This window comes from Macrosteles quadrilineatus, unplaced genomic scaffold (assembly GCF_028750875.1).
Source record: "Macrosteles quadrilineatus isolate MER2022 unplaced genomic scaffold, UCM_ALF_1.0 Scaffold_3__2_contigs__length_128488019, whole genome shotgun sequence".
Lineage (NCBI taxonomy): Eukaryota > Metazoa > Arthropoda > Insecta > Hemiptera > Cicadellidae > Macrosteles > Macrosteles quadrilineatus.
Genome location: NW_026542596.1, coordinates 113814836 through 113839019, shown reverse-complemented (window position 1 = coordinate 113839019; position 24184 = coordinate 113814836). Strand labels below are relative to the sequence as shown.

The following is a 24184-nucleotide window of genomic DNA, read 5'->3' as shown; positions in this document are numbered from 1 at the left end:
TTAACTTTTTTTACACGTGGAAGAAGATTTTTTCAATTCAATTCAAAACGAGTGTGTCAGAGTTCCCGTGGTTTTGTTTTAACACACACTTTTTCTATGGTAGTTTATATTAGCTTTTATAACCCTGGATCCAAAGTTGACAATTGCTCTGGTTTTGTAGACGTCTCCAGCGACAAATAAAGACTGGCTTAGACTCAGGCAAACACAAACATTGTCTTAATTAAGTGGAGCTAGAACACACAATTTGTACTGTGTAGGTTTAAATACCTGACATTTCCAACTGTTGACATTTCAAGAAGATAGTAGCAAGTTTGTATTTTATCCAAATCGTTGGCAGAAAAACATCGGGGCGATAATTTTACCAAACACCAATATTGCACTTAACCCGCTGTATTGAACTATAGCCCACGTCATCAAACACATTTGAAGCGAGTTTCCAAATTTAACTGGCTTTTAATATTGATGAAATAAGTGTATCACCTTAACGTGAATCATTATTTTTACAATCAACGTAATAACAGTGCTGTTGAATGTGAGCAAGAAATGTCATACATAGTTCAGCTTTCGTGGCATTAAAATTATGGTACCGGTATTTTAAATTCTAGGAAAAAAGTTTACTTCTGATATCTGGATGGTTGGAAATAAAACGGACAAAAAGGTTTACAATTTATTAATCGATGATCAATATACTACCATAGATAAAACGAGACAAATAGAAAATAACTATGATTAGAAATGGAATAAATAGAATTTGGAAACAACCATCGTGCCAAGAACCTCATTAGATTATAATAACTTTCCCGAGCAAAGGACCAATAGGTAATTTTGTCACAAAACAAAACATTTTCAAAGAAGCCAACGTGAAAATAACATAAGTTTTGATAGCCTCGAGACATATTTAGTATGCATAAAATATTATGCAAACGACACAATTCCACCTACTAATGGAAACGTCGTACTGTTGAGACGGTGTTGAATCTAAGTTTGGATTTCACTATGTAGACGCATCTCATCACATCCCTTCTCTCCAACTATGCAAATAGTTTTATATAGAACATTTTATAAGAACTTTCAGGTTTTTTTATAAATTTGTCAAAGGGTTGTTCTTAGTTCCTATAATAGTTTATTAAAATATTGATGTGGAGAGCATAATAGTTATTTCCTATTTTCAACCATCGAAACCTAATTGAAACTGCCGGATTACGAAAACAAGTATGACGACAGTTAATACTCGGTCGTAATAAAATAAAACATAGATTTTAGGGAGGAAATATACTTTTCCATACTCGATAGAAGGGCACCAATTAAGTTGACTAACTAACATTTAATCTACTCAGTAAACCTGGAATTGTTTGTGACAGTAATTTTATAAGGCTAGATATGTTTTGGTTGATTCATTTTGATTAAACCCTAAAGAAAGAACCACTTCGCATGAAGAAAAGTTGGATTTAACTATTCATTTGTATGCTAATTGAGACTCATAATTTAAACTCTTAGGACAATAGCATGACTGATCAGCATCAAACTCACTTAAAACAACTCTACAATTTTTTTGAGTTGTATTTTTTATAAAAGTACTTCAGCTATGCCAACCTGTGATAAGTCCCCCACTACCTGGCTTTCAATGTGTAAATAAGCCGGTCTGTCATAAGAAACAAGCCGTATTCGGTCCATACCGGCCCTTGGTATTGGAGAATACTTGGACAGTCTGCGTCAAACGGGCCCGGGTGTCCTAACCTCCCGTTATATTCGAGAATATTTAACATAATGGGCAGAGTGAACTTTATAACTGTGTTCCATAGTCCATGGTTTGACTTAGACGGTTTTCCATCGTTACATAATCCACATCTAATAAAACAACTCATCAAAGGTTATACTCGGTCGATTGAAGAATCAGGAAATGTCGATGAAATTAAAATAACCTATGTGTTAATCTTAACTTAAAAAGTACATTAATGTGTTGATTTAGTAATGCACTACTGAAACTAACGTTTTTATTTGATTACTCTTTGAAATTCAAGTTCTTAATTTTCAATCTTCTAAAGTTTCAACGAAATGCCTTATTGCCATGGAAGGCTTGTAGTGGTTAAGAGGAGTTTGGCCTCTCTGTTTGCTTTGCCGAAGTTTGTTAACTCCAAACGAAACAGACCTGACACTTGTTAGTTTTAATGAAACGTTACAGGTTCTAAGAGCTTCACGGTAACTTTTTTTCGACTTTGATACAACATAAGTGTATAAAGCTAACTCTTGATCAAACAAGTGGCGCGTTGTACAAATCCTTTTATTCAAAATACACACTTTGCTGAATATTAGTTAATTGTTCCTTACAACACTTCTTATTAACCATTTTACTTTGGTCTCTTAGAGCTAGATGTTTTACGAATTTTTATGCTTACAGGTCAGTAGTCCCAAATTACGTCTAACTTCAATTTTAAAACTGACATGTTTCGGTTCTACTGACTAGACCAAGTCTACCTACAACCACCACCGTGTCGTGATAGCGCTATCATGTTGATTCCTGATTAAATAACTCGTGTGTATACACTGTTTTTTATGTAAAACATTTTTTCTTCATTGCAACGAAGAATGTAATGTCCGCTTTAAATAATTGAAGTATGACGCAATTTTGGACTGCTGACCTGGAGGTAAGCCTACGTCATATATACGTAGTCCAGGGACTATAAAAATGAATGTTATTACGTTTTACGTAGTTTACAAACAAAACGAAACCTATACGTTTATCACCTATAACTAGGAAGGAGACTGTAGAAAAATATGGTTTTATTAGACTTGACAAACGTCTTTCCCGAGAATATTCACGTGAACACCTTTGTAATATAACATGACAATCTGTTAGTATAATTCACAATATACAAAAAGAACTGCAAATTTAATAAATTAATTTTCTTAATGAATATGATCCTTGTAATTTGTATGTCAAAGACACAGTTAAAATTTCCTACAAGCTTAAAACATACAATAAGATGGCTAACAAAGTTCATAAGATCTTATTGACTAAGCTGAGGTAAAGGGGAAGGAGAGGGAGGGGGGAACAATTGATAAGCCTATTGATGGATGAGGACCTAATATGTAGAAAATTGATATTGACAATGACAACAGGATATTTTGCATCCTTGTCCTTATAAACACCCTTGCATTAGAAAATAATATCTCTATCATAGTGGTGCATGTTGGTATGGCTTCATAATAATAAAAACATGGTCTAATAGTTCTTCTAATAATAATAAAATCAGGTGTTTGACTAGTGAATAATTTTGATTGGACCTCCTTAGCCCTCATTAGTGGAATACAAAAAAACATGACGTGCCTACGTAGCACACACTGTATTATTTTGGTTATAAATCGTTATATACAGTCTAACAAAATATTATGAAATATTCGCCAGGTAAAGACTAAATGTTAGTAAATATAAAATAGAAAGTCGTCACTTAACGAAGGAGGTGGTGTTATTGTGTCTAAAAATTGTAAGGAACATTTTATGCATGGACAAATATATATTTATTGAAGCAAATTAATAAATAATAAAAAAATATATATTTATTGATCAAGTAAATTTGTAAGCTGTAGGAACTTTAAGAATATTCTTTTCGGTAAAAAAGGTATTGCTTGATTCGTGTTTAAAGGTTTGAAATTAATATAAAAATTATTGAAAATGATTTATTTTCTGGCGTAGCTCTTTTAAAAATTCAAATAAATCAATTTGTCGACCTGTAGCAACCTTGCAGGTTTCTGAAACGCATACTATTTCACTGCTCCATTTGTAAAGATATCGATATATTCATCAGTTAATCCATTGCTATTGACGAGATGAGAATCATCAAAATGAAAGTTTATGTAAAAAAAAATAATTACTGTGGGATATATAACTATATAGAAATATAAGTAGCTCTTTGGTTCATTTCTAAGTAAATTTTTACCCAACCATTAAATAAATAGTACTAAAAGTCTTTGTAAGGAAATAAATATATATATTTTACAATTACAATCCATAATAGGATAAATTAATTTTAATTTAAATGAACACAAAATCATGAACAGTAAGTTCCTTTCGACACAACAGTTTCCCTAAAACGCTTTCTTAACATTAACATCCAAGCTTTAGTAGCTTAACGATTTACTTGAAACATTAACGGAGGTGTTAACACTAAGGCCTGTGACGTGGCTTGGGGTAGCTGCGGTTTACCATTTCATCTAACTGCGAAGTGAATACTGCAACAGTGCCTACCACACCTTCCACTATACATAAGTAAATAGCTATAATCGAAACTTAAATATCTAATCTACGAATCTTAGCTCAGTTCTACACCAAGAAATGCCATCAATAATCACTCAGGGAGCGTAAATAATTATTGGATTTCAGTTGTAAAAAAGTATCTTTAGCCTGCCTCTACTAAATATCTAATATTTTGAAGCTGACAGTAACACTTAATAAAACTATTCGTCATTCTGTATTCTTGTAATTTTGGCCTCAGTTTTTCCTTTGGAGTAGACGGGTCGGATCTAGGCTTTTAATAGTGCTGGATCGAGTATGGAGCCTATTTATGTTAGATTTGTTAAAAGTATTGTTATTATGTGTGTTCCTTATTGGTTCGAACTTATTTACCAAGGTGGTTTTTCAATTTTAGATTTTTTAGGTTTTTTTTTAACAAAATTAACTTTTTCTATATTTCCAAGTATCATTCGTTTAGGTGATATAGATTCGAAAAATATTCCTCTTATATATATATATATGAATAATAAAAGAATGAGTCGCTACAAAAATACTTTCTATGAATTATTTAATTTTAGTTAAACGTCTCTAAACTCTGATTCAATTAATGAAATGCACTTCAGCCTAATTAATTACGAATTTAGTTAGTTATTAATGTTAGAGTTTGAACTAGTTTTAGCGACAGCATTAATTCGATTTAATTTAAAGGAATGAACAAATATCGTAATTTATAAAAGTATTGTTTTTGTATCATACATAAGTTGTAGCTCTAGGCTGTTATTTACTCCCAGGGAAAACTGTAAGATCGATAATTAACTGACTAAAAACACGAACAATCTAAATGTAACGCAACACTCAATTACACACTATTTTACTGAATAAACATTGTATTTGGTTACAATTCAAACAAAAGCTTAGAAACAAACACAAAGACACTTTTTTTTATCAGTTCTTCCCATTAAATATTATCAAACTGTGCACGAGACATTACACACCCCCTTAAAAAAAAAAAAATACAACTAGCTTCGCCTTCTTTTGAATAATACGCCCGCTTTAGTACGTCTACTTCTTATTTGATCGGCAATTAAATACACACAAAACTACAAACCACTGTTAAAAATAGTACAAACTAAAACTAATTTTTTAATCATAATTTTTCGATACACAACGAAACCATTTTGTCACTCCACTATTACCATAGTAAAATTGGTCAACATTGTCAAAGCATTTGTAACGTAGTGTTAGCCTAGAGATAGATTTGGACTATTTTCGGTATGATAACAACCGATTTTCTTATAAAGGAGTCCAAGTAATACAATAAAGATTGTTACACCTAAGGAGCTAGTAATCCAAATAAATCATTACGTATACATAGGTATTATTTGGCTAAATACTCGTTTTACACATACCGGTGATCAACGTGTGAGCGGGAAGTATATAGATCAAATGTTGTTTACGTAATCGGATATTTACTAAGCGTTGTTTATTGTAGTGGAAATGTTACTCTTGAAAATACTAGGAAATGGTCTCTAGCTTTGTAGCTGTCATGTAGTCAAGAGCACGTGGGAGGGAATAGAGGAAAATTAAAATGAAAAACTATTGAAATGTCCACATGTGAACACAACACATGAGATGGTTACTAGGAATTATTATTCTGGAGAGCTTTGAGTAGGATCAGTAAAAGACCACATACGTCACTGTGACTTTATTAGTAATAATTATGTTTAACGTCGAATTGGAATAAAACAATGAGAAGGAGTCAAAAGATAATTTCCACAAGTTAAACTTTTAAGTGGATCGTAAAATCTGTCATGACATTCCCTAATTCTTTTGGAATACTTAGAACTTGATTAACACTTAATCAGTTTGTGGAAAAGGATGCTCTAGCAAAGCACTTATTTACTCCGCCACATAAAGATAAGGGTTTAGCACTTAAACCGCAGACCTCCATATGAGCGACCCTTCCTGCTTTTATAGATAAGTGGTGTAAAATATGTTGTAGCAAAGCAGAGAATTTAGTTTGTGAAATCTTTTTGAGAATTTCACGAAAACGTAAAAAATCTCCAGCAGAAAAATCTGCACAAGCATAGATCACAGTGTATGAATATCTTACTGTAATTTACAACATGGAAGGTGATTAGTTTACAACAAAAATATATGTTTTTGAAAGAACTTAAAAAGGCCCTCTTGAAAACGGTCAAATTAATAACACGATACATTTAATTTTCTTAAAGCTTATGTGATGTGTCTGTTTAAAAAAAATGAAAAATATTTAATATTTAAACCGCTCACCATTATACTTCAGATTGAAGACAAAATGAATTTAAAATCTTTCTCTTGATGATTGAAATATTTAGGAAAAATAAATAGCCTATTTGTTTAATTTTGAGTTTCTTTAACAAAAGTAAGACTTTCATGTTGTTAGTTCTAACAAACACCGCTTCAAAACATTACATTATACATGGTATTATGGTTTATTCAATAAAATATTTCAATATGGTGAGATAATATAATTTAATCTCTTAAATACGAACTAAAAGATCAGTTTAAATATAACTTAGTAGAAGTACAAAAGTAATTAATTGGTCCTAGCATCGGAGAGAAAAGTTAACTTAAAAACGGAAAATTAAAGTTTTTGTTGAAGGCTTGCAGCTCCGAGCAATGATACTTGTCAGTTAATTAAAATATTCGACTGCAAACTTTATCTAACTTCTGATTTTACTTTTTGCCAATCGTTAAATGATTAAATTTAAATCCAGAAGTAAAGTTTAAGTTTATTCAAATCATAACTTTTCAATTTATTTGGTTTTAATATATAATTGTTGGGATTTTTATTAAAAAAAGTTTTTGATGATAAATTATTCATAAAAAATTATAGTAAACTTACTTAGAAACGTTTATGACCGAAATTTTAGGAAAGCATGTACGCTTAAAATACGACCGATAGCTGAAGGTTGTTTATTAAGATAATTTCTATAGTACCTGAATACAAAAATGGTTCATTGGTTAAATGGTTGGAGGAAAATGGTTATTATACTTAGAATAGTTAACTACATTCGAACTACACAAAAAAAAGAGACCGTTTGTTTTTGTTTAAAACTTGTTGAAAAACACCTGCACACATCCTGCTAAATAATTTGGATAAACAATTGCAGCGATCTTACATTATTATTGTGGTAATTGATATTTTATGTGCCTTTAGCTTGATGTAAAACATAATACACTAATCCGTTTTCTTCTAAAAAAAATATATACAAACCTTAAAACTCTCTATCCTAAACGCTTGTAGTTGTACTACACACTCTTATGAAATAATGTCTAAACTTGTACACATATTGTTATGTATACATAATTAATTGCATTTTTTAAATTAAAATAAAAAGAGAAGGTTGAGGTCAATTGGTAGACAGGTAATCAGCAGACAATGGCTTCTTGGAAACGGCAAATTAAAGTTTTTGTCACAAGATTGGTCCGCTGTTGCAAAAACCTGGGCACTTCATACGACAAAAAAAGGTTCTAGAAAACTGTCTGCACACATTTTATCTGCTTCTTTTAGATTTACGTATTTCAATCTAAAAGTATTCCTTAAAAGTATTTAAGTTTCACGTTCATTCGGAGTTTATTAATTTTTCGTAGCTTCTAAATTTAATAGCACGTGAGGTAAATATTGGAAATGAACTTTTTGAAATGAAGATATTATACAGTACCTAGTCGTTAATAAGATAATATGTATGCTCAAAACTAAACTTTGGCACCAGTATGAAAGCTAAAGTAGCTAATTATAGGTAACATCAAGATTTTGGCGTAACACTGCATCCTGTGTCTTCCTTACCTCCCGGACAAAAGAGAATCAGCTACAGCCAAGAAAGTAAGCCATACATTTTTACATTAAAATTAGTTTGTAAATACTCGAATATACCGTGAGTATTTATCGATGGCTATTATCGAATATTGTAGTTTATTTGTCTTGTTGCCCTCTTTTCAATCACTGGTCCAAATCGAGCTATATATCCAAAGCTGTAATAAGTAATGTAAACCAACATAATTGTGGTAGACCAAATACGTAGCTTAAAAACTTGGCAACAGTTGTTCTTTATAATTTTACGTAAAGACGGACAACTTATATAAGTTAACACAATGGTAAACTAGTTGGGTTAAATAACGGAGCAATGTAAAAAATAGATCTTCACTCAAACCAGAAAGCTTTTTCGATAAAATATTTTATTTTCAGAGTACTACAAAATGTAAGAAAAAACTACTTTGATTTGTCTTAAAATAAAGATTCTAGGAAAAAAAAACAATTAGAATCCCTATTAATCGTAAACAGATTATTATTGAAATTATTCAATTTGACTGTGCACACAGACCCATAAAATATTGACAAAAACACTAAAAAATCGTCGCTAAACAAACGAAAATATTTTACTCTTGTTGAAGTGTAGGCCAGCAATAAAGTAACCCTTACCTAGAACGATTAGGATATCTGTAGAACATTACTGGCCTTAACACCTCATGTAGGAGCCTTCACCAGGCAGATAAAGCTTTAGTGGTGCTTCCCTGGCCTAAATGATCCCGTTTTCACTTATTATACTCGTACAACCAAGAACAGTAAACCTACTCCATGTTGACATTCTGTGGAATTGTCATGTGACATATTTTCTACGGAAAATAAACAGTTACCATCCTTCAATATTGTGAGTGTAGTCAAGTCTTGCTCAAAGACTAATAGTTTTTCTTTGAGAGATTAAGGAATGACAGTAGAAATGTACGTTTCAACAAGATTAGCAAAATTTTAAAGATTTTACATTCACCTTACCATTAAAGGTTTAGTATATAAATGTTGAAAATAGTGTATACAAATCTTAGTATTAATTCAAAGGGCAAAATGGTTTTGCTGCTGCCTGGATGCAGAATGATGTGAAGAAAGTTGCAATCTTAAAGCTGAGATTGTGATGAATATTGTTGCCTTTATGGTGTAAATTTAAATACAATAAATTGCATGAAATGTATTAATTTTAATTATTTTAATCCTGTGATAAGTTCTCGACGGGTTGACTGTAGTATTACGACAAGTACTTGTATTCTTAATCTAAAATCAAACCTCAATGATTAAAATAGTAACATAACTACCTCATGTTGACTTTATGATAAGTATAATTTGATTTAAAGTAAAAAATATTATTTCATTGTTTTAAATATACAATATCCTTCTTGTAGAGTCTCTAACCAAACAGTATAAAAACAGTTGTTTATCACTACACTGGCTAAATATTCTTCATAGACTTCGTAATAACTGTCTAAACAGAATTTAGGTCAGATATAAATTGCTAATGGATTTCACGTATTGCATAACATGAAACTAATGTTAAACTTGAAGCAGTATCCTCGCTTAAGTGGTGTTTGCACTTCTGGTTTGAAAACTCAACAACTTCCATGTTTTACTGTGGTGCAATTACAAACTTAAATGGTATTATATTTCTCAGAATACAAAAGTGATTAGGTAATGGTTGTAGGTGTGTATGCAGTTAATTATTACATTGATTGATATTATAAGACCTTAGCAATCCTATTGTATTGATCCTAAATCAATTTCGGACCCAAAAGGTCCATAATCAGTCGGAGGATAGTGGACGAAATTTTTTCTATAGTAGTATCCACTCGTTGGGTTTCGTAGAAAGTTTCACAACATTTAAGACATACAAGTCATAGTCGATACGAAAAAAGTATAATACTCCACACAAATTTGGTCTACTAGACTCCGACTGGTGATGGATCTTCGGGCCCGAAATTAATTTCGGGTCAATACAATATGATTGCTAAGGTAAGGCCTTATAATATCAATCAATATAAGCAATCCAGAGGCTAAATTGATTATTATTACATTATAAAGATTTGTTTTTATAATATTGAACAATCATGTAGTGAAACGTTGTATGAACAAATTTACACAGGATGCTAAGTGTAGGGTTAATAAGAATACAAAAATTTAGTTTTGAAAATCTTACACATAATATTTCTTCATTTATATTAGAATCTAACACTTGTTTGTATTATTTGTGAAAAATTGTGTTTAGTTCCGTTATAAATTCTTAGACGATGTGGTTATGATAATGATCATTTATGTTAATATTTAGTGCAAACAAATACAATTAACTGTTACAAAATATTTGAACGAATGTTACCTGATCTGTATCGTGCCCTTGCCAACTGTCGCTGCTCTGTAACAGAAAAATCACATCAGAACATGCTTATTTTACAGCAGGATCAGAGATATAAATGCAATATTTAATGTGAATGGTTGTGCGAAAATATTTGACTCGTCAGATCCCTTATATACAGCCGGGCCAGCAGATATACATGCAATATAGGGACGTCTGTGCAAGGGTGATGAGCCATAATACAACAGCTGGCAACAGGTGCCGCTACTTATATGAGAACTGCGCTGAGGTAGCAAAATTGGAGGAATTTCCTATATGTGGGCAGATTCTTTACAAACAGTATTTGTATTATCTTCTCGACATCGAAAGTAAGCCTGGGTAACTCAAATCATATGACAGGTACACTGAGATTACAGAATTATGAGATTATGTAAAACTTTCTATAATATATCATCAGTTGATATTTGTTTTGTAAATAAAAAAAAACTAATTGTACTAGTTTAATGTCAATTACGCTATAACCAATGAAATAAACTTTTTTTATCTACTAAAACGTCATGTACAAAAAATTATAGGGAAAATTAATTATAATTTTAAATGTGTAATGTGTCTATACGATTTTGATGTTAAGATTCATAGAAATTAGATGCCTGGACGCAGGCTCAAGATAATCTTTTTCCTTAGACAAGTTTCCATATTACAAAATTCTTAAGTATATATAATAATTTGTCCAATTAAAACCTTTTGATAAGTGAAATATTTTGGAATATACACTATGTATTGTACATAACAACTGTTTAAGAATACAGTTAAGTATAGATTTGTTAAGATTTAAGATTAACATGAACGCAGACTACATGCTTGATGAGGCATATGCTCATGTACATAGGCTATTTACAGAAAAATATAATTATTTAATACGCAATGTTAAGTTTTGTAATATTAGACGCTTGTAAAACATTGCAGTTTTAGAAGTGCTGAATTCAAGATAACGTTGTATGTAGTTGATTAAGTCTCCACTATGGAATAAAAAAACCTTAAAACATTCTTAAATCTTTTTGATTGGGGTTTGTTGCACAGTCGCAATAAAATTAATATACATATATATATATATATATATATATATTCCCTAAAAACCGAAATGTATTTAGATTCACATGTAAAAGTTAGAAACACATTATTTGCAAAAAAAAAAAAACAGAAACGAAACAGTATGTAAACTTATGTAAATGATGGGTGTTTTGAATTATCTATAAGAACATAATTTTCTTAAGCCGTGTCCTAATTGCAAATGCAAAGCACGAGTGTAACTGCAATAAACATTAATTTTATATTTATATGCCAACCCCGTACGAAGGACGGGTACTCTGCAAGTTATCTATATTTAAAATATATATGATCTTTAAGTAAAAAAAGGAACAGAGTTCGTGAAGACAAAAATAATATCTCAGGGTCAGATTGATATATATTTTTTTAAATAACAAAAACCACACAACTGTTCTCTTAAAAAAAATAATAATAAACTAAATTGAAATACTATTGAGGAATTGTTTATTGTCATGGATAAAAGCTGAAAAACAAAAAATATTAGAACAGCTAAGACTTTTAAATTAAGGATCGTTGAGAACACACCGATGGTAAACAGTAATTGGGAATTTGTAATGTAAACAGATGTATTACAATGTAGAATAGGTTGGAATTGGTTGTTTGTTTCTTTGGGTGAACAAGAAAAACACGACAAACACGACACTGGTGCCCCAGGAAGCAATGCAAATTTAAATCTGTCTCTAAAACATATTGTAAGAGTGGTTGTTTTATGTATTGTGAATATAAGAGACAAAAAAATAAAGGGTACAAACTTTTATTTTATCTTGCCGATGAATAAATGCAATATAAAATTATAACTACCGTTAAAACGGCTAGCAAAGCAAATTCATTCGTAATTAATTATTGATATTCTTTTACTTAAGAATCTTTTTATCGTTTTAATTCAATACTTTCGTAAACTAACGGTTTGATGGAAAGCGGCCATAAAAGCTTAAAATGTTTCGGAATATACAAGGGGTTGAACATGTTCTTCTCACAATGGAGTTCATCTCCCTAAACAAATATGTTGTCAACTACTTATGAATTTAGTAAAGGCATTTATTTTAATTGCAACAAGCTTTGTTGATGTTATGTCAAAACTAAGGATATTTTAAGTAAAAATCATATAGATTTAAATGCCTACATTCAAGTGAATAACCATGCCCAATCCTTTGATTTATTCCGTTTTTGTTTATTTATGATTCTACAGACAAATGAAACTTATTTTCGAATGACTATGTTTAGGCTATACGATTACAAAAGAAATAATTTCTAATATAACACAGTAAAAGAGTTAAAACACGTTTTTTATATGCCAGTAACATTTTAATTAAATAACGTGAAATTAAACACTTTTAAGGTAATGTGGTCGAAAACCGTTAAAGTTTTGTGGTTGTGCCATTATTGAACTCATCACTCCTTCGCCGAAGTCCAACACGCCAACCACTATAGGCCAGCAACACACCCAACACCAACTTAAACAGGTCTCACGTAATTGACAACGTAAACTTAACAAAATTAAATTCAGGTCCATATGAACTAAATTCCCATAATAAACACTTTGCTTTTCCCACCCATATCAGCTGGTGCAGTTTTACTGAAAGCAGTAAATGTCTAAATGTACACGGATGGCTGTCACATATCTTAGTTACACCAGTTGCATGTGACAGTTTCGCGATTTATATCCAAAGGTAAGTTTCCAAACTCGGGTATAGTCTGTGATTTATTTTTCAGGCAAAAATTACGTGTTTATGGACCAAAAGAAATATTTAAAAAGACTTGACAGGAAAAATAAACAATATAAAATGAAATAATTGAAGAAACGATTCTAGTGTGTATGTTTTGAGATAGTTACAAAGAAAATGGTTTCCTTGCCTAACTTCAATACATATTTAAACAAATTGTAATTTGGTAGCCCAACCTACAAAATAAATCGTCTTTGGCTTGAAATTGGTCTATTATTACATATTATTTCTTTAAAGATTTTAAATTTGATACCACAATATATAATTTTTTTCTCAATCCGTTTGAACAATTGGCTACGCCATGTAAGCTAGATTACGGTGGTTTCAAATTATATACAATATATATATTATATTTTCACCAAGATGAAATAAAATAAGAATGGTTTATGTTATCTATACTGTCTAGTCTAGTGATTTGGGATTAGTAGCATACTACTCTAGATTATATGAATTGTTTACGTCTCTAAGGTTCATCAAAGGAATTTTATATCCATCCGATGTATATACTCACAAAATAGTTCTCTGATGTTGGCATACTCGCACCAGTACTGTAAGGCAGTTATATAATTTTCTTTTGTCATGTGCACACATTAGTACTACAATAGTTTTGACAGATATACGGATGAGAAACGTAATAGTAGTATTTAAGTTTCTTTCAGTTATATGCAGCTTAACAGTTATTTTTACTGTTAAAAACCTTAGTACTGCACCACAGTAAAATTGAATACATTTTATGATGTCTTTTCTTGCCTACCTTTGTAAAATTAAAAAAGATATTTCCCTACACTTACACTTCTGAAACTTCCCTTCTCATTATAAAAACATGAAGTGTTATTTTCATCAAAAATCTGAATTTTTACTAGAAGAGGTTTCACAATACATCAATACAACTCGGTGCCGTTTGACATGGAAGTATATTGCACCCTCCAGCGTTTCATCCCTACCTTCGTTGATCTTGCTGAACCCCGTTATTCACACAAAGTGTTAGGTTTGTCACCACTTCCACACCACAATTTATCCGCTTCAGAGGGAAATTTATGTTTTACTTCTACAACGCGTTGTTTTATATCACGCTTCGATTGGGTTTTGGATTTTATGTTGTGTCTGTCGAGTTGGAAATTTTTTTTCTTGTGTGTTTCAAATGAGGTTCTTAGATTTAACATCACAGAAGGAAAAGTGAGCATTTTGATTTGTTGCTTAGAAGAAGGGTTGAACATTGACGTTGATAGGACTGTTATTTTATTTTTATTTTACTGGCATTCTAACTTTACAGCCGTTTTTTTTTATTTTCTTATAATCGAGAACTTACAAATCCTAAGATTTAACAGTATGAGAAAAATAACCCAAATTTATCGATGGGTTAATATAATAGTACTTGTTCAACTCTTACTTACCTGTCCAAATATTGTAGCGTCTAATGTATTGCCAGTAAAGTACAAATAAATGTATAGACATGCTTTAATTTTAATAATTTACTGGATTTCAAACTAAACTGACTCTGGTTAGATATAAGTTAATACTATACTGCCTTCGTTAATTATTTTAGATTAGAATGAGGTATTGTTGGCTTAAATAAGTCAATAAGTCATTTATTTAACCAAAATAACAAATACATGCATTGGTCATGTCATTTAACAAAACATACAGTTTCTTGACTTAAATAAGAAATAATAACTGTTCTTTTTTTAACTTACACTAAGGATACCTATGATCAAACAAGTTTGATAGTTTTTAGCTGTCAGCCAGGAACTTACGGACGCTGTAATAAGTTTTTTTTTTAAGAAAAGATTTTAGGGGGTTTTTAGCGAATTTCCCATATAGGGAATAAGCATTTACCGTAGTACTCATGGTAAGACCTGGACGCGGGACCGATTTTTTTTTTCGTTTTGAGGTCCCTAGAGGCCAAAAACACCATCCGTTCAAATTCATATATATATATATATATTTATATATTTATATATTTATATATATATATATATATATATATATGTGTCCGTCAGCACGATAACTCGAGCAAAAATGACCCGATTATGATGAAATTTGGTACAAACGTGTAAACGTACGTTTATTCGAACGAGTTCGCGATCCAGCATGATCGGACCATGGGAACGGGGGTTTACGGGGGGTTTTATGGGGTAAAAATAGGTTTTTCCCATTTTTGACCCAAAAAACATAAAATTTAGCAATTTCTTTCCAAACCATTTTGTAGAGCTTAAAAAAACAAATAATTTAGTATATTGAAGCTTTATTATGCGCCTAATGGTTACGGAGAAAATTCCAAAAAATTGTAAATTTAAAATTCCCATGTTATTCTTATGGAGAATAAGTAAACTGTTGTAGTTTGCTTGTTTGTGAACATATCTTGATCAAATTTGGAAAATGTTTTTATTTCTTACTAGCTATTCACATTTTACAAAAAAAAGCAGTTTTACCCTCCCTGATGCAGCAAACCTAAGTACTTGTTATACTAATTCTATTAAATCAAGAATAAATTTTATATTTGTAAGTAGACATTTCAGTGTAAATCCAATCAGTCAAATGGAAATTCGCTTAGTCTGCAGGTTTGCTGCGGCGGGGGTATTTTTAAATTTCAGATGGTTTGATACTGCATTGAGGTGAGAGGGAAGATGGTTGAACATTTTTATTGCATTATATCGGAGATGGTTTTGAAAGAAGGAAATGTGGTGTCTAGGAACTGGGAGGGTATTTGTGGATCTCGAACTATAATGATGGTCTGTTGGAGTGTTAAACTTGCCAGTGTTTTGGTGCAGAAAGGATAATGTCTTGTAGATGTAGAGACATGGGAACGTTAATATTTTGGATAATAGAAAAACTGGTTTACAATTCTGACGTCTATTCATTGAAAATATGGCTCTGATTGCCCTCTTTTGTAGGTGGAATAAAAACAGAGTTCTTTTGTTCTCACATGGATTCACATGGTTAAAAGATTCAAGTAAAACCTTTTGAGATACGTACACTACATGCCTTTATACAAATACATAGTCGAGATTAAGATTGATTAATCTTAGGAAATCCAAAAGAGTAGATATTCAGTAAAGGTTTCCAATTCCCTGATACACTCAACGAGATAAGTTAGGCTTCATTGCCTTTAAGACCGTCTCATTTTTTATTCTTACCGTACTACATTTATCCACCTTCACTTCAGTGCTCGCCCAAGCTTGATGAAAATATTGACTTTGAATACTGAAATAAACATTAAAAAACAAGTAATAGTGAACGAGTATTTCTGGTTTCATTAAAAATGTTTAAATAACCGAAACTAAAGTTTGAAAAAATACACTTGGGTGGTTAGAGTGAAATAAAATATTCCCGGTAAATTTCCAGCCCGAGGTTTGTTGTTGTATAATGTAGACCATACGGAGAGAGCAAACGAGTGTAACAAAACTGTCTCCATCGAATCTTCGTTGATATTGTATCTCTGTTCAAACTGCGCATCTGATACTAAACATATGAAGTCTCTCTCAAATTTGTATTTTACAATATTGGAAACCTGTCGAGAGTAATTTCGCTTCAGATATAAAAAGTCTACGTTGTTTTAAGATGGAATGTCCACCAACATAAATATACAAGTTAAACCAAATATTTATATCTCTCTTGTTCATAGATATAGTAAAAATAATTGTGCTATAAAGCACATGATTTCCATATTTGATTTTATTCCGGACTTGTTTGCAGAAAATTCTATATGTAATTGAAGTAAAGAAGACTTTTTCGTATAATATAAAACCGACACATGGTCTACGCTAAAAATTTAGAATTTTCAAAAGTTAGTTATAGTATATCATGTTACTAGCCTGGTAAGTGGTATTTAACCATGTGAGTACGACTGTTTATTTTAAAGCTGTTTATTTAATCAGTCGACTTGGTTCATGGTAAAAGCATTAACCGTGCAATGCACGGTATAACGTTACTTTTCCGTGTGTAGGCACGGAAAAGGGCAACTTTCCAGCCTATCAATACGGATGGAAAAGTTTATGTGTAGTATGATGTAAAACAATTTGTGGAAAAAATATCAAAATATGATTTTAGACAACCCAGATGAATTGTGTGAGACCATAGGCAAAAATAATTACATATAGAATTTCAGCCGTGCTGCGGTTGTCATGGTCACCATAGGTTCTGGTGCACACCGCTGGGTGCGCCGTGTAGTTACGTAGCGTAGTAGCCGTAACTACATGGCGCTCCCAGCTGTGAGCGCCAGAACCTTTGGTAACCGCAGCACGGCTGACAGTCTATATTTCTCTCTGTCTATGGTGAGACATACACAGATACCATCGTTTACTGTAAACAAGTTATGCTGATAGTATAATAATAACTACAAATAATACTACAGCCATTGGTTTTGTTTACCTATCGTTAGTTTTAACTCTATCTATCGGTAGCGCGACGAATTGTAAAAATCAAGGAAGTAATGTAGTTGATTCGTGTCCTAACGCTACTGCTTAGAATGTTTCATAACTTGCTGTTCTCGTATTGTATAAGCTTATTCTTTAGTTTGCTTCTTGGTTTATTCCCTGACAAAAACATTTGTGGTTGGGCTAGTTCAGTGTCAAAATATACTATCATTCAAAATGTAATCAAACTATATTCTTACATTAAACTTAATCGTAAACATCTATCGTAAACAGAACTCCAGAAAACATAAATAGTACGTTTAAAATAATATTTTGGTCAAATTAATTGGGAAGGATTGTCAGAACTTAATATTTGTTTCACTGACATGTTTTATGCAAAAATAAAACTGTTCAGTGGAAATGTTTGGATCTTGTTTTGATATGAAACAGAATATAACGCATGCTTGGAAGAGTCCTGGAAGTAGGTTTGGGATTACTTGACCCTCACATAAGTCCCCTGGTTCGTCCCTTGCCCGTCCGTCAAGCTTAAGGTCTGGTTTTATTTCATAGTTTCTCCCTCAGATATCTTCCCTGGACACCTTAGCGTTATTTATATAATTTAAACATCCAAATTCCATACACTTTACAGATAAATTCATCGTTTTCTAATATGAATCTACATTTCCTTAAAAGAAAGACTTTGATGCAATATAATAAGTTAAACGTAATAAATTGCCAGGGATAACCTAATACAATTTTGACAAAAAATTTCATTACTAAGATTACGAACAAAACTATTGGCTACAACTGCTTCACATACAAATTAAAACATATATGACCCCATGTATACGCCTAGTTTATATTAACTTTCTAACATAAACGGGTTTGAAAATAATAAACTGGTAAATTAGTGCACTTTCTGTGGAAAATCTTAAAAATAATAAATAAATATTATGCAGTAAGGTTGAAATTCTTAAAGCCTGCCATAATTCAATAAATATTAATTATGTAGGTAGTTTTATCTGTACTATTTTATACAGGTACAACCCATTCAAAGCATATATTTCAAAATAATGACACCCTATCTAAGCTCAGATTTTATGGAATTGTAACATTTAACTTTAACATAGTAATAAAAATCCCTATATACGTTAACAATATCATATAAATTAATATTTCACAAATCCCCTTTACATAAAGCACTAAATACATAAAGTTATCTTACATAAAGTACTAATGTAACCCAGTCGTAGAAAAATAAAATATTTTTTTAGTGACCCAAAACACATATGTGCAGCTATTTAGGATTAGTTATTACAGTAATAATGTGAAGGCTGGTGTCAAAATATTATCGTAATATGAAACGCTTAATGTTTTATTGCGTCGCTGATTAGTTCTCTTTACAGCTGACTGCGGAACAGCTGTGCTGAATTGCCTTGGTTGTTGTAAACAATTATTTCTCTTATTACTAATTTCATTATTTCGTAATTTAGTACTTGAAGAGACGGCGTGGTAAAATGAGTAGATGGTGTGCATGAATGATTAGGTTAACTAAACGCTATCTGCGTCAATTATTGAAAGCAAGACACATATGACTTTACGTAAGAATATTAAATAAATAAATAAAGGAGATGGATAGGAATGTTAGTAAATTTAACTCAAAGAGGACATCGTTTAATAATATTTTATATGGTTGTATTTAATAAGGTTGCTCTTTATTCTATAACAACAGTAAAGCAGGAATTAAAATAATCAATAGAAACAATTCGTTTTTCTACTGAATGTTCGGGTGGTTTGGTCACGATTGAGATTTTTTCATTTTTCTTGCAACGGAACGTTCCAAACTTGTACTATATAGCGTCGAACTTATACTAGATAATATGCTGTGGGACTGATAGCCCGGAAAATGGAATCTGGTTACAGAAACGTTTCCACTTGTGATGGAACCTACAAACTTCATATTTTAAGGCGAAACGGCCCTGTATAACCTAACAATCACTGGGGTTTGGTGAGGACAACTTTCGTAACTTTACACCAACTCACTCTTAAGTGGCAAGTAATGCGAAGTTTTAACATTGGAATGAAATATTTACCATAGACTAACCAACACAAATAGACCTCTCATTGTAAAATCTGAAGTTTCTTCTACATGACTAGTTCATGACGGTGACACTGGGCACTAGTGTCGACGAACTTGATTCTATTATTTCAGGTTAATTTTATGATTTGTGCTTTACTGTTTGGTTATATAACCAAGGGATGAATTATTGTTTATAATTAGTTAGTTTAACTAGGTTTTAAATAACTGAAATAACTCAAACAGATCACACACTACCGATCGGCACCTGACGAAACTAACAATAAAATTGTCTACAGCTGATCCATTATGATGAAATATCTACCGTATAAGTAAGTGTAATCTATATATTTTCCGTCTACTTTTTTATGTATGGTTAATGCCACTACTATTTTTACCAACAAACTAAATAAAAATATTAAATAACCCCATTTTTGTAAAACTGCTTACGAATAATTGGATTTTGAAACAAAATTTAGTTTCCAATATCCTAATTTTGTGGTGAAAATTGTTCAAACCTTTGTGTTGTAATGGAGAGGGAGGCTGCAAAAGTGATAAATGGACGTTCATGATGAACCAGGTCCTTAAAACGCAGAGTTTACAATGTAACCACTGTCTCCAATATAGAAACACCCTTCGTCCTTGCCCTCTTTGACGCAGGGGTTTCGTTAGTGAATTCCATCACACTTAAGAGTCTAAAGAATAATTGTTGTATGAGAGTACTACAGCAAGACCAATAACGTCAAAGACTTCCATTTGAAAAAAACATGTTACATTGGTAAATCGGTCTTGTTTCAAACCTTATGATGATGACTAATGTTATCGGTCAAAATCAAAAGACTAATTTTTTAGGAGAGTTATTGTATATATTTATGATATTGTGCTTCATTAAGTTTATATTATTAGGAAATTATTATAAATGCCATATACCATTATGTAGTTAGAACTTAAGTAGGCTGTTATCTACTTAACTATGACAAACTATTGACGGACTAGTTTTAGAATTTCCTGTTTCAGATGGTAATAAACATGTTTTATGGAAGCAGAAGTTGCATAAGAACATAACAGACTGTTTCCTACAGACTAGTTTCAAAGTACTAACAAAACTTGGTTTACATCTCTTTAACGCATTAAAACACAACTAGGAACTTTTCAAAAAAATATAACGTGTTTAAGCTATTAGGACTGTGAACATAATTTAAAATTATGAACCAAGAACTAACCAAGAAAATACCCGATCAATGAATTTATTAAGATCTAGAACTTTAATTCGTATTTTGTATAGGTATAGAATCATAACACTAGTTAAAAGCTTTAAACACATTTGGTATCTTCACATTAATGTTATGTTTTTTCACATATTGGAAAATGTTTCCATTATATTTAACTACCACTTTATGAGAAAAAAAAACAAAAAAAAACTCTTTCTCTAAACAGATGATTGGCATTTGATTGATAAAGTAATATAACTAAGGATATTATGGGACCAATATGGCACAAATCTGGGCCATAAGTCCCATATTTATTAATATAAGTATATAAGCACAAACAAGTTAGACCAGGTTGAAACAGCCAAAACATTGTTAACCGCTTAGTGGATAAAGAAACAATCTTTGCAGTTGATCAATTTTTAATCATTAATTTCAGATATACAGAAATTAAAATAAGACCAGTTTGAGCTTCCTTAATCTATAAAACGAATAATAACCCAATATGTAATGATTGTACACTACTTAAAAACAGGAAAACTATAGTTTATTCAGTCAAAAATACATGTAATTATGGCTACTATAAGTTTTTAAAATCATTATGATATAAATACCCTTTAAATATCATCATTCATTATAAAAAAAAGGATTTGAACAAGTTTGACACAAGTTTGAACGAGTTTGAGTAGATATAAGTGGTTGGTTAGTGAAATTGTTCTTTGTTAAAAAGTTTTACTAAAAAACCCTTTTATATCAAATACCTGCCAGGTTTGTATAAACTCATCAATTTGAACATTTTGAGTGTAAACAATGTGAGTGAAATATTGATCGTACAATGGCTAAAACATAAACATATAAACATTCAGTTATTTTCCAGCAATAAACCCAGCGGTGCACAGCTGTTGTTCTGCTGGCGAATCAAAACCACAATAAAATGTTAACTGCCTTGTATGAAAATTGGATTGAAATCTTTCTGTTGTTTTGAAAGCTACTTTATAAGTATTAAATGTCTTATTATTGGATTTTTTGTTGAAGACCCTCTTGCATGGAGTGTTCAAACTTAAAACAATACTATTTATGACTTTTTCATTTTTTATTTTATAAATATATAGTGCTAAACTTACACCTATTTAAACATAATTTTTTTATAAATAAGTATTATTTACAATTAATTATGAAAACACTTTAATACATTCAAAATAGTTTTTTTTTACATTGGGAAACCTTTTTTCTGGGAATTCTAGTAAGAAATAGTGAAATTTAGTTTTAGATATTTTGAATAAAGTAAAAATTACACAATTTAATTCTGGTAAAATCAGAAGTAAAATTTAATTAATTCCTTATCCAAAAAGCTTTTAACATGCTTCTACAAAATATATAAAAACTAAAAGCTTAAAACTGTTAAATACTAATACATAACAAATATTTTAAAAGTAAATAATTTAAAACACGGACGTAGATTTTTAATTGGACAGTAGATTAAAAATAGTGCAGCTCGGAAAAACGAACGTTTTTGTTAAACGACAAAACATTGTTTTATAATAAACATTTTCTGTGAAAACTCCATCACGAATCACGTTGTTGTCTTGAAAAGAAAACACATCAAGTAAATCCAGCGAGCGTATAATCTGAAAGCACTTACGCGAGCTCCTCTCGCACGGAAATCTGTCAGAGATAAGAAAATAATACAGTGTTTTGGGCTGATAAAAAGCGACTAAATCAGCTGTTTTGGGATTTGTTTATTTTACAATTGTTTCTGACTCATTGATTGTTTCCCAGCGTTTTTCTGTTTACATTGGACAGGATTGTATTTTTAACTTTTACTAATTGTTTCGTTTGCTACAATTTTACAAAATCAATTTTTAACTGAGTGTAATTCAAGTGTAATTGAGCTAGAGTAAAATTATTTCACAAACAACAAAACTGGGCATAAAACTATAGTTTACTTCATATACAAGTTAAAGTCCCGCACGGGCTTCACATTTTCTAATCGAAAACAGATAAATCAGTACGATTTGGTACATCTACACAACACCAAAAAATCAACTTTTTGAAGGAACTGTCAGTTTTCTCTCATATCATGGGAACAAGGAGTGAGAAGGAAATCTTAAATAGAAGCATATGTTGATATGGACATGGAATTAAAGACTTTTACTAGCGAGTATAATGCCGCAAATTTAAACTGAAACGGACAACCGAGTCAAAAATGACAGCAGTTTCATATTCATGTTTCATATTTTAACTATATTCTGCATTAGCGATTTAACAATGCACCCAAGATTATTGTATATCAATAGATAATTTATAACTGATAAGATTAAAGTTAAAACAATAATTTACTATTTATCTATGAAGTGTTTTTTTTGATTCTGGAATAATCTAATCACACACTTAAATACATTTCTATATTGATACTTTGGGTACTTTAGTGTAGTAATATTACATACAATATATTTACAATATAAACTTAACCCACTTTGTTGTTGGTACATTGAAGTGTCTGAATGCGTTTTCACTTGGCCAACGATGAATTTCATCTGTGACAAAAGTTGGTTATTCTTAAATTAGATCAGTAGCTAGAGGCTTTTCAAGTGAGCATTGCATCTCTACGTTACCATCAAATATTTAAAACTATAAATGGAAGGAAAACTGTTAAGTTTACAGTGTTATTCAGTACAATTTAAGAATATCTATATGCCAATATAAAAAGCCTTGAACCGTTGCACGATCAGATCACCAAGACAGAAAGTATCCGCAACAGCTGTAGGATCGACCACATCATCTGTCAGTAACAACAAGTGCTTTGTCAAGCTTTGGCTCTACTTTATTACATGGCTTATCTGGTCAGTATCAGTTTCATTTGAGATTTATCTTGTTCGCTTAAGCTTACGTACAATAATATTGTTTTAGTAATAAAAAGGTTAAATACCTGTAGTACTTGTCAGTGATCCTGGAATTTAGGTCAGCGACCCAGGTTTCGAACCTAAAGGTTTATTTTCAAGCTGATACCAAGTTGAAAACGCATTCAAAACACACAATCTTCTTCATTACTGTGAAGAGTCGTTATAAAACACGAGACACGAACCCGAAAACACTGAACATTTAACAAAAATTGGTCAATTATAATACTGGTACGGTAGCGTGCGTGGTGTAGCCGGCAAAAGATGAGTCATGACCATCGGCTACACCACGCACGCTACTGTACCAGTATTATAATTGACCAATTTTTGTTTAATGTTCAGTGTTTTCGTGTTCGTGTCTCGTGTTTTATAACGACTCTTCACAGTAATGAAGAGGATTGTTTGTTTCAACTTGGTTTTAGCT

The 24184-nt window shown here is 31.3% G+C and overlaps 1 protein-coding gene across 9 annotated transcripts in view; it reads right to left on the bottom strand.

Moving 5' to 3' along the window:
- LOC128991111 (disks large 1 tumor suppressor protein-like) overlaps positions 1-24184 on the bottom strand; it is a 429939-nt gene that overhangs the window by 238389 nt on the left and 167366 nt on the right. For all 9 annotated transcript variants that reach the window (XM_054413854.1, XM_054413856.1, XM_054413843.1 and 6 more), the window contains one exon: positions 10414-10449. In XM_054413854.1, the coding sequence (XP_054269829.1) occupies positions 10414-10449 (36 nt within the window). The remainder of the gene's footprint in view (positions 1-10413; positions 10450-24184) is intronic.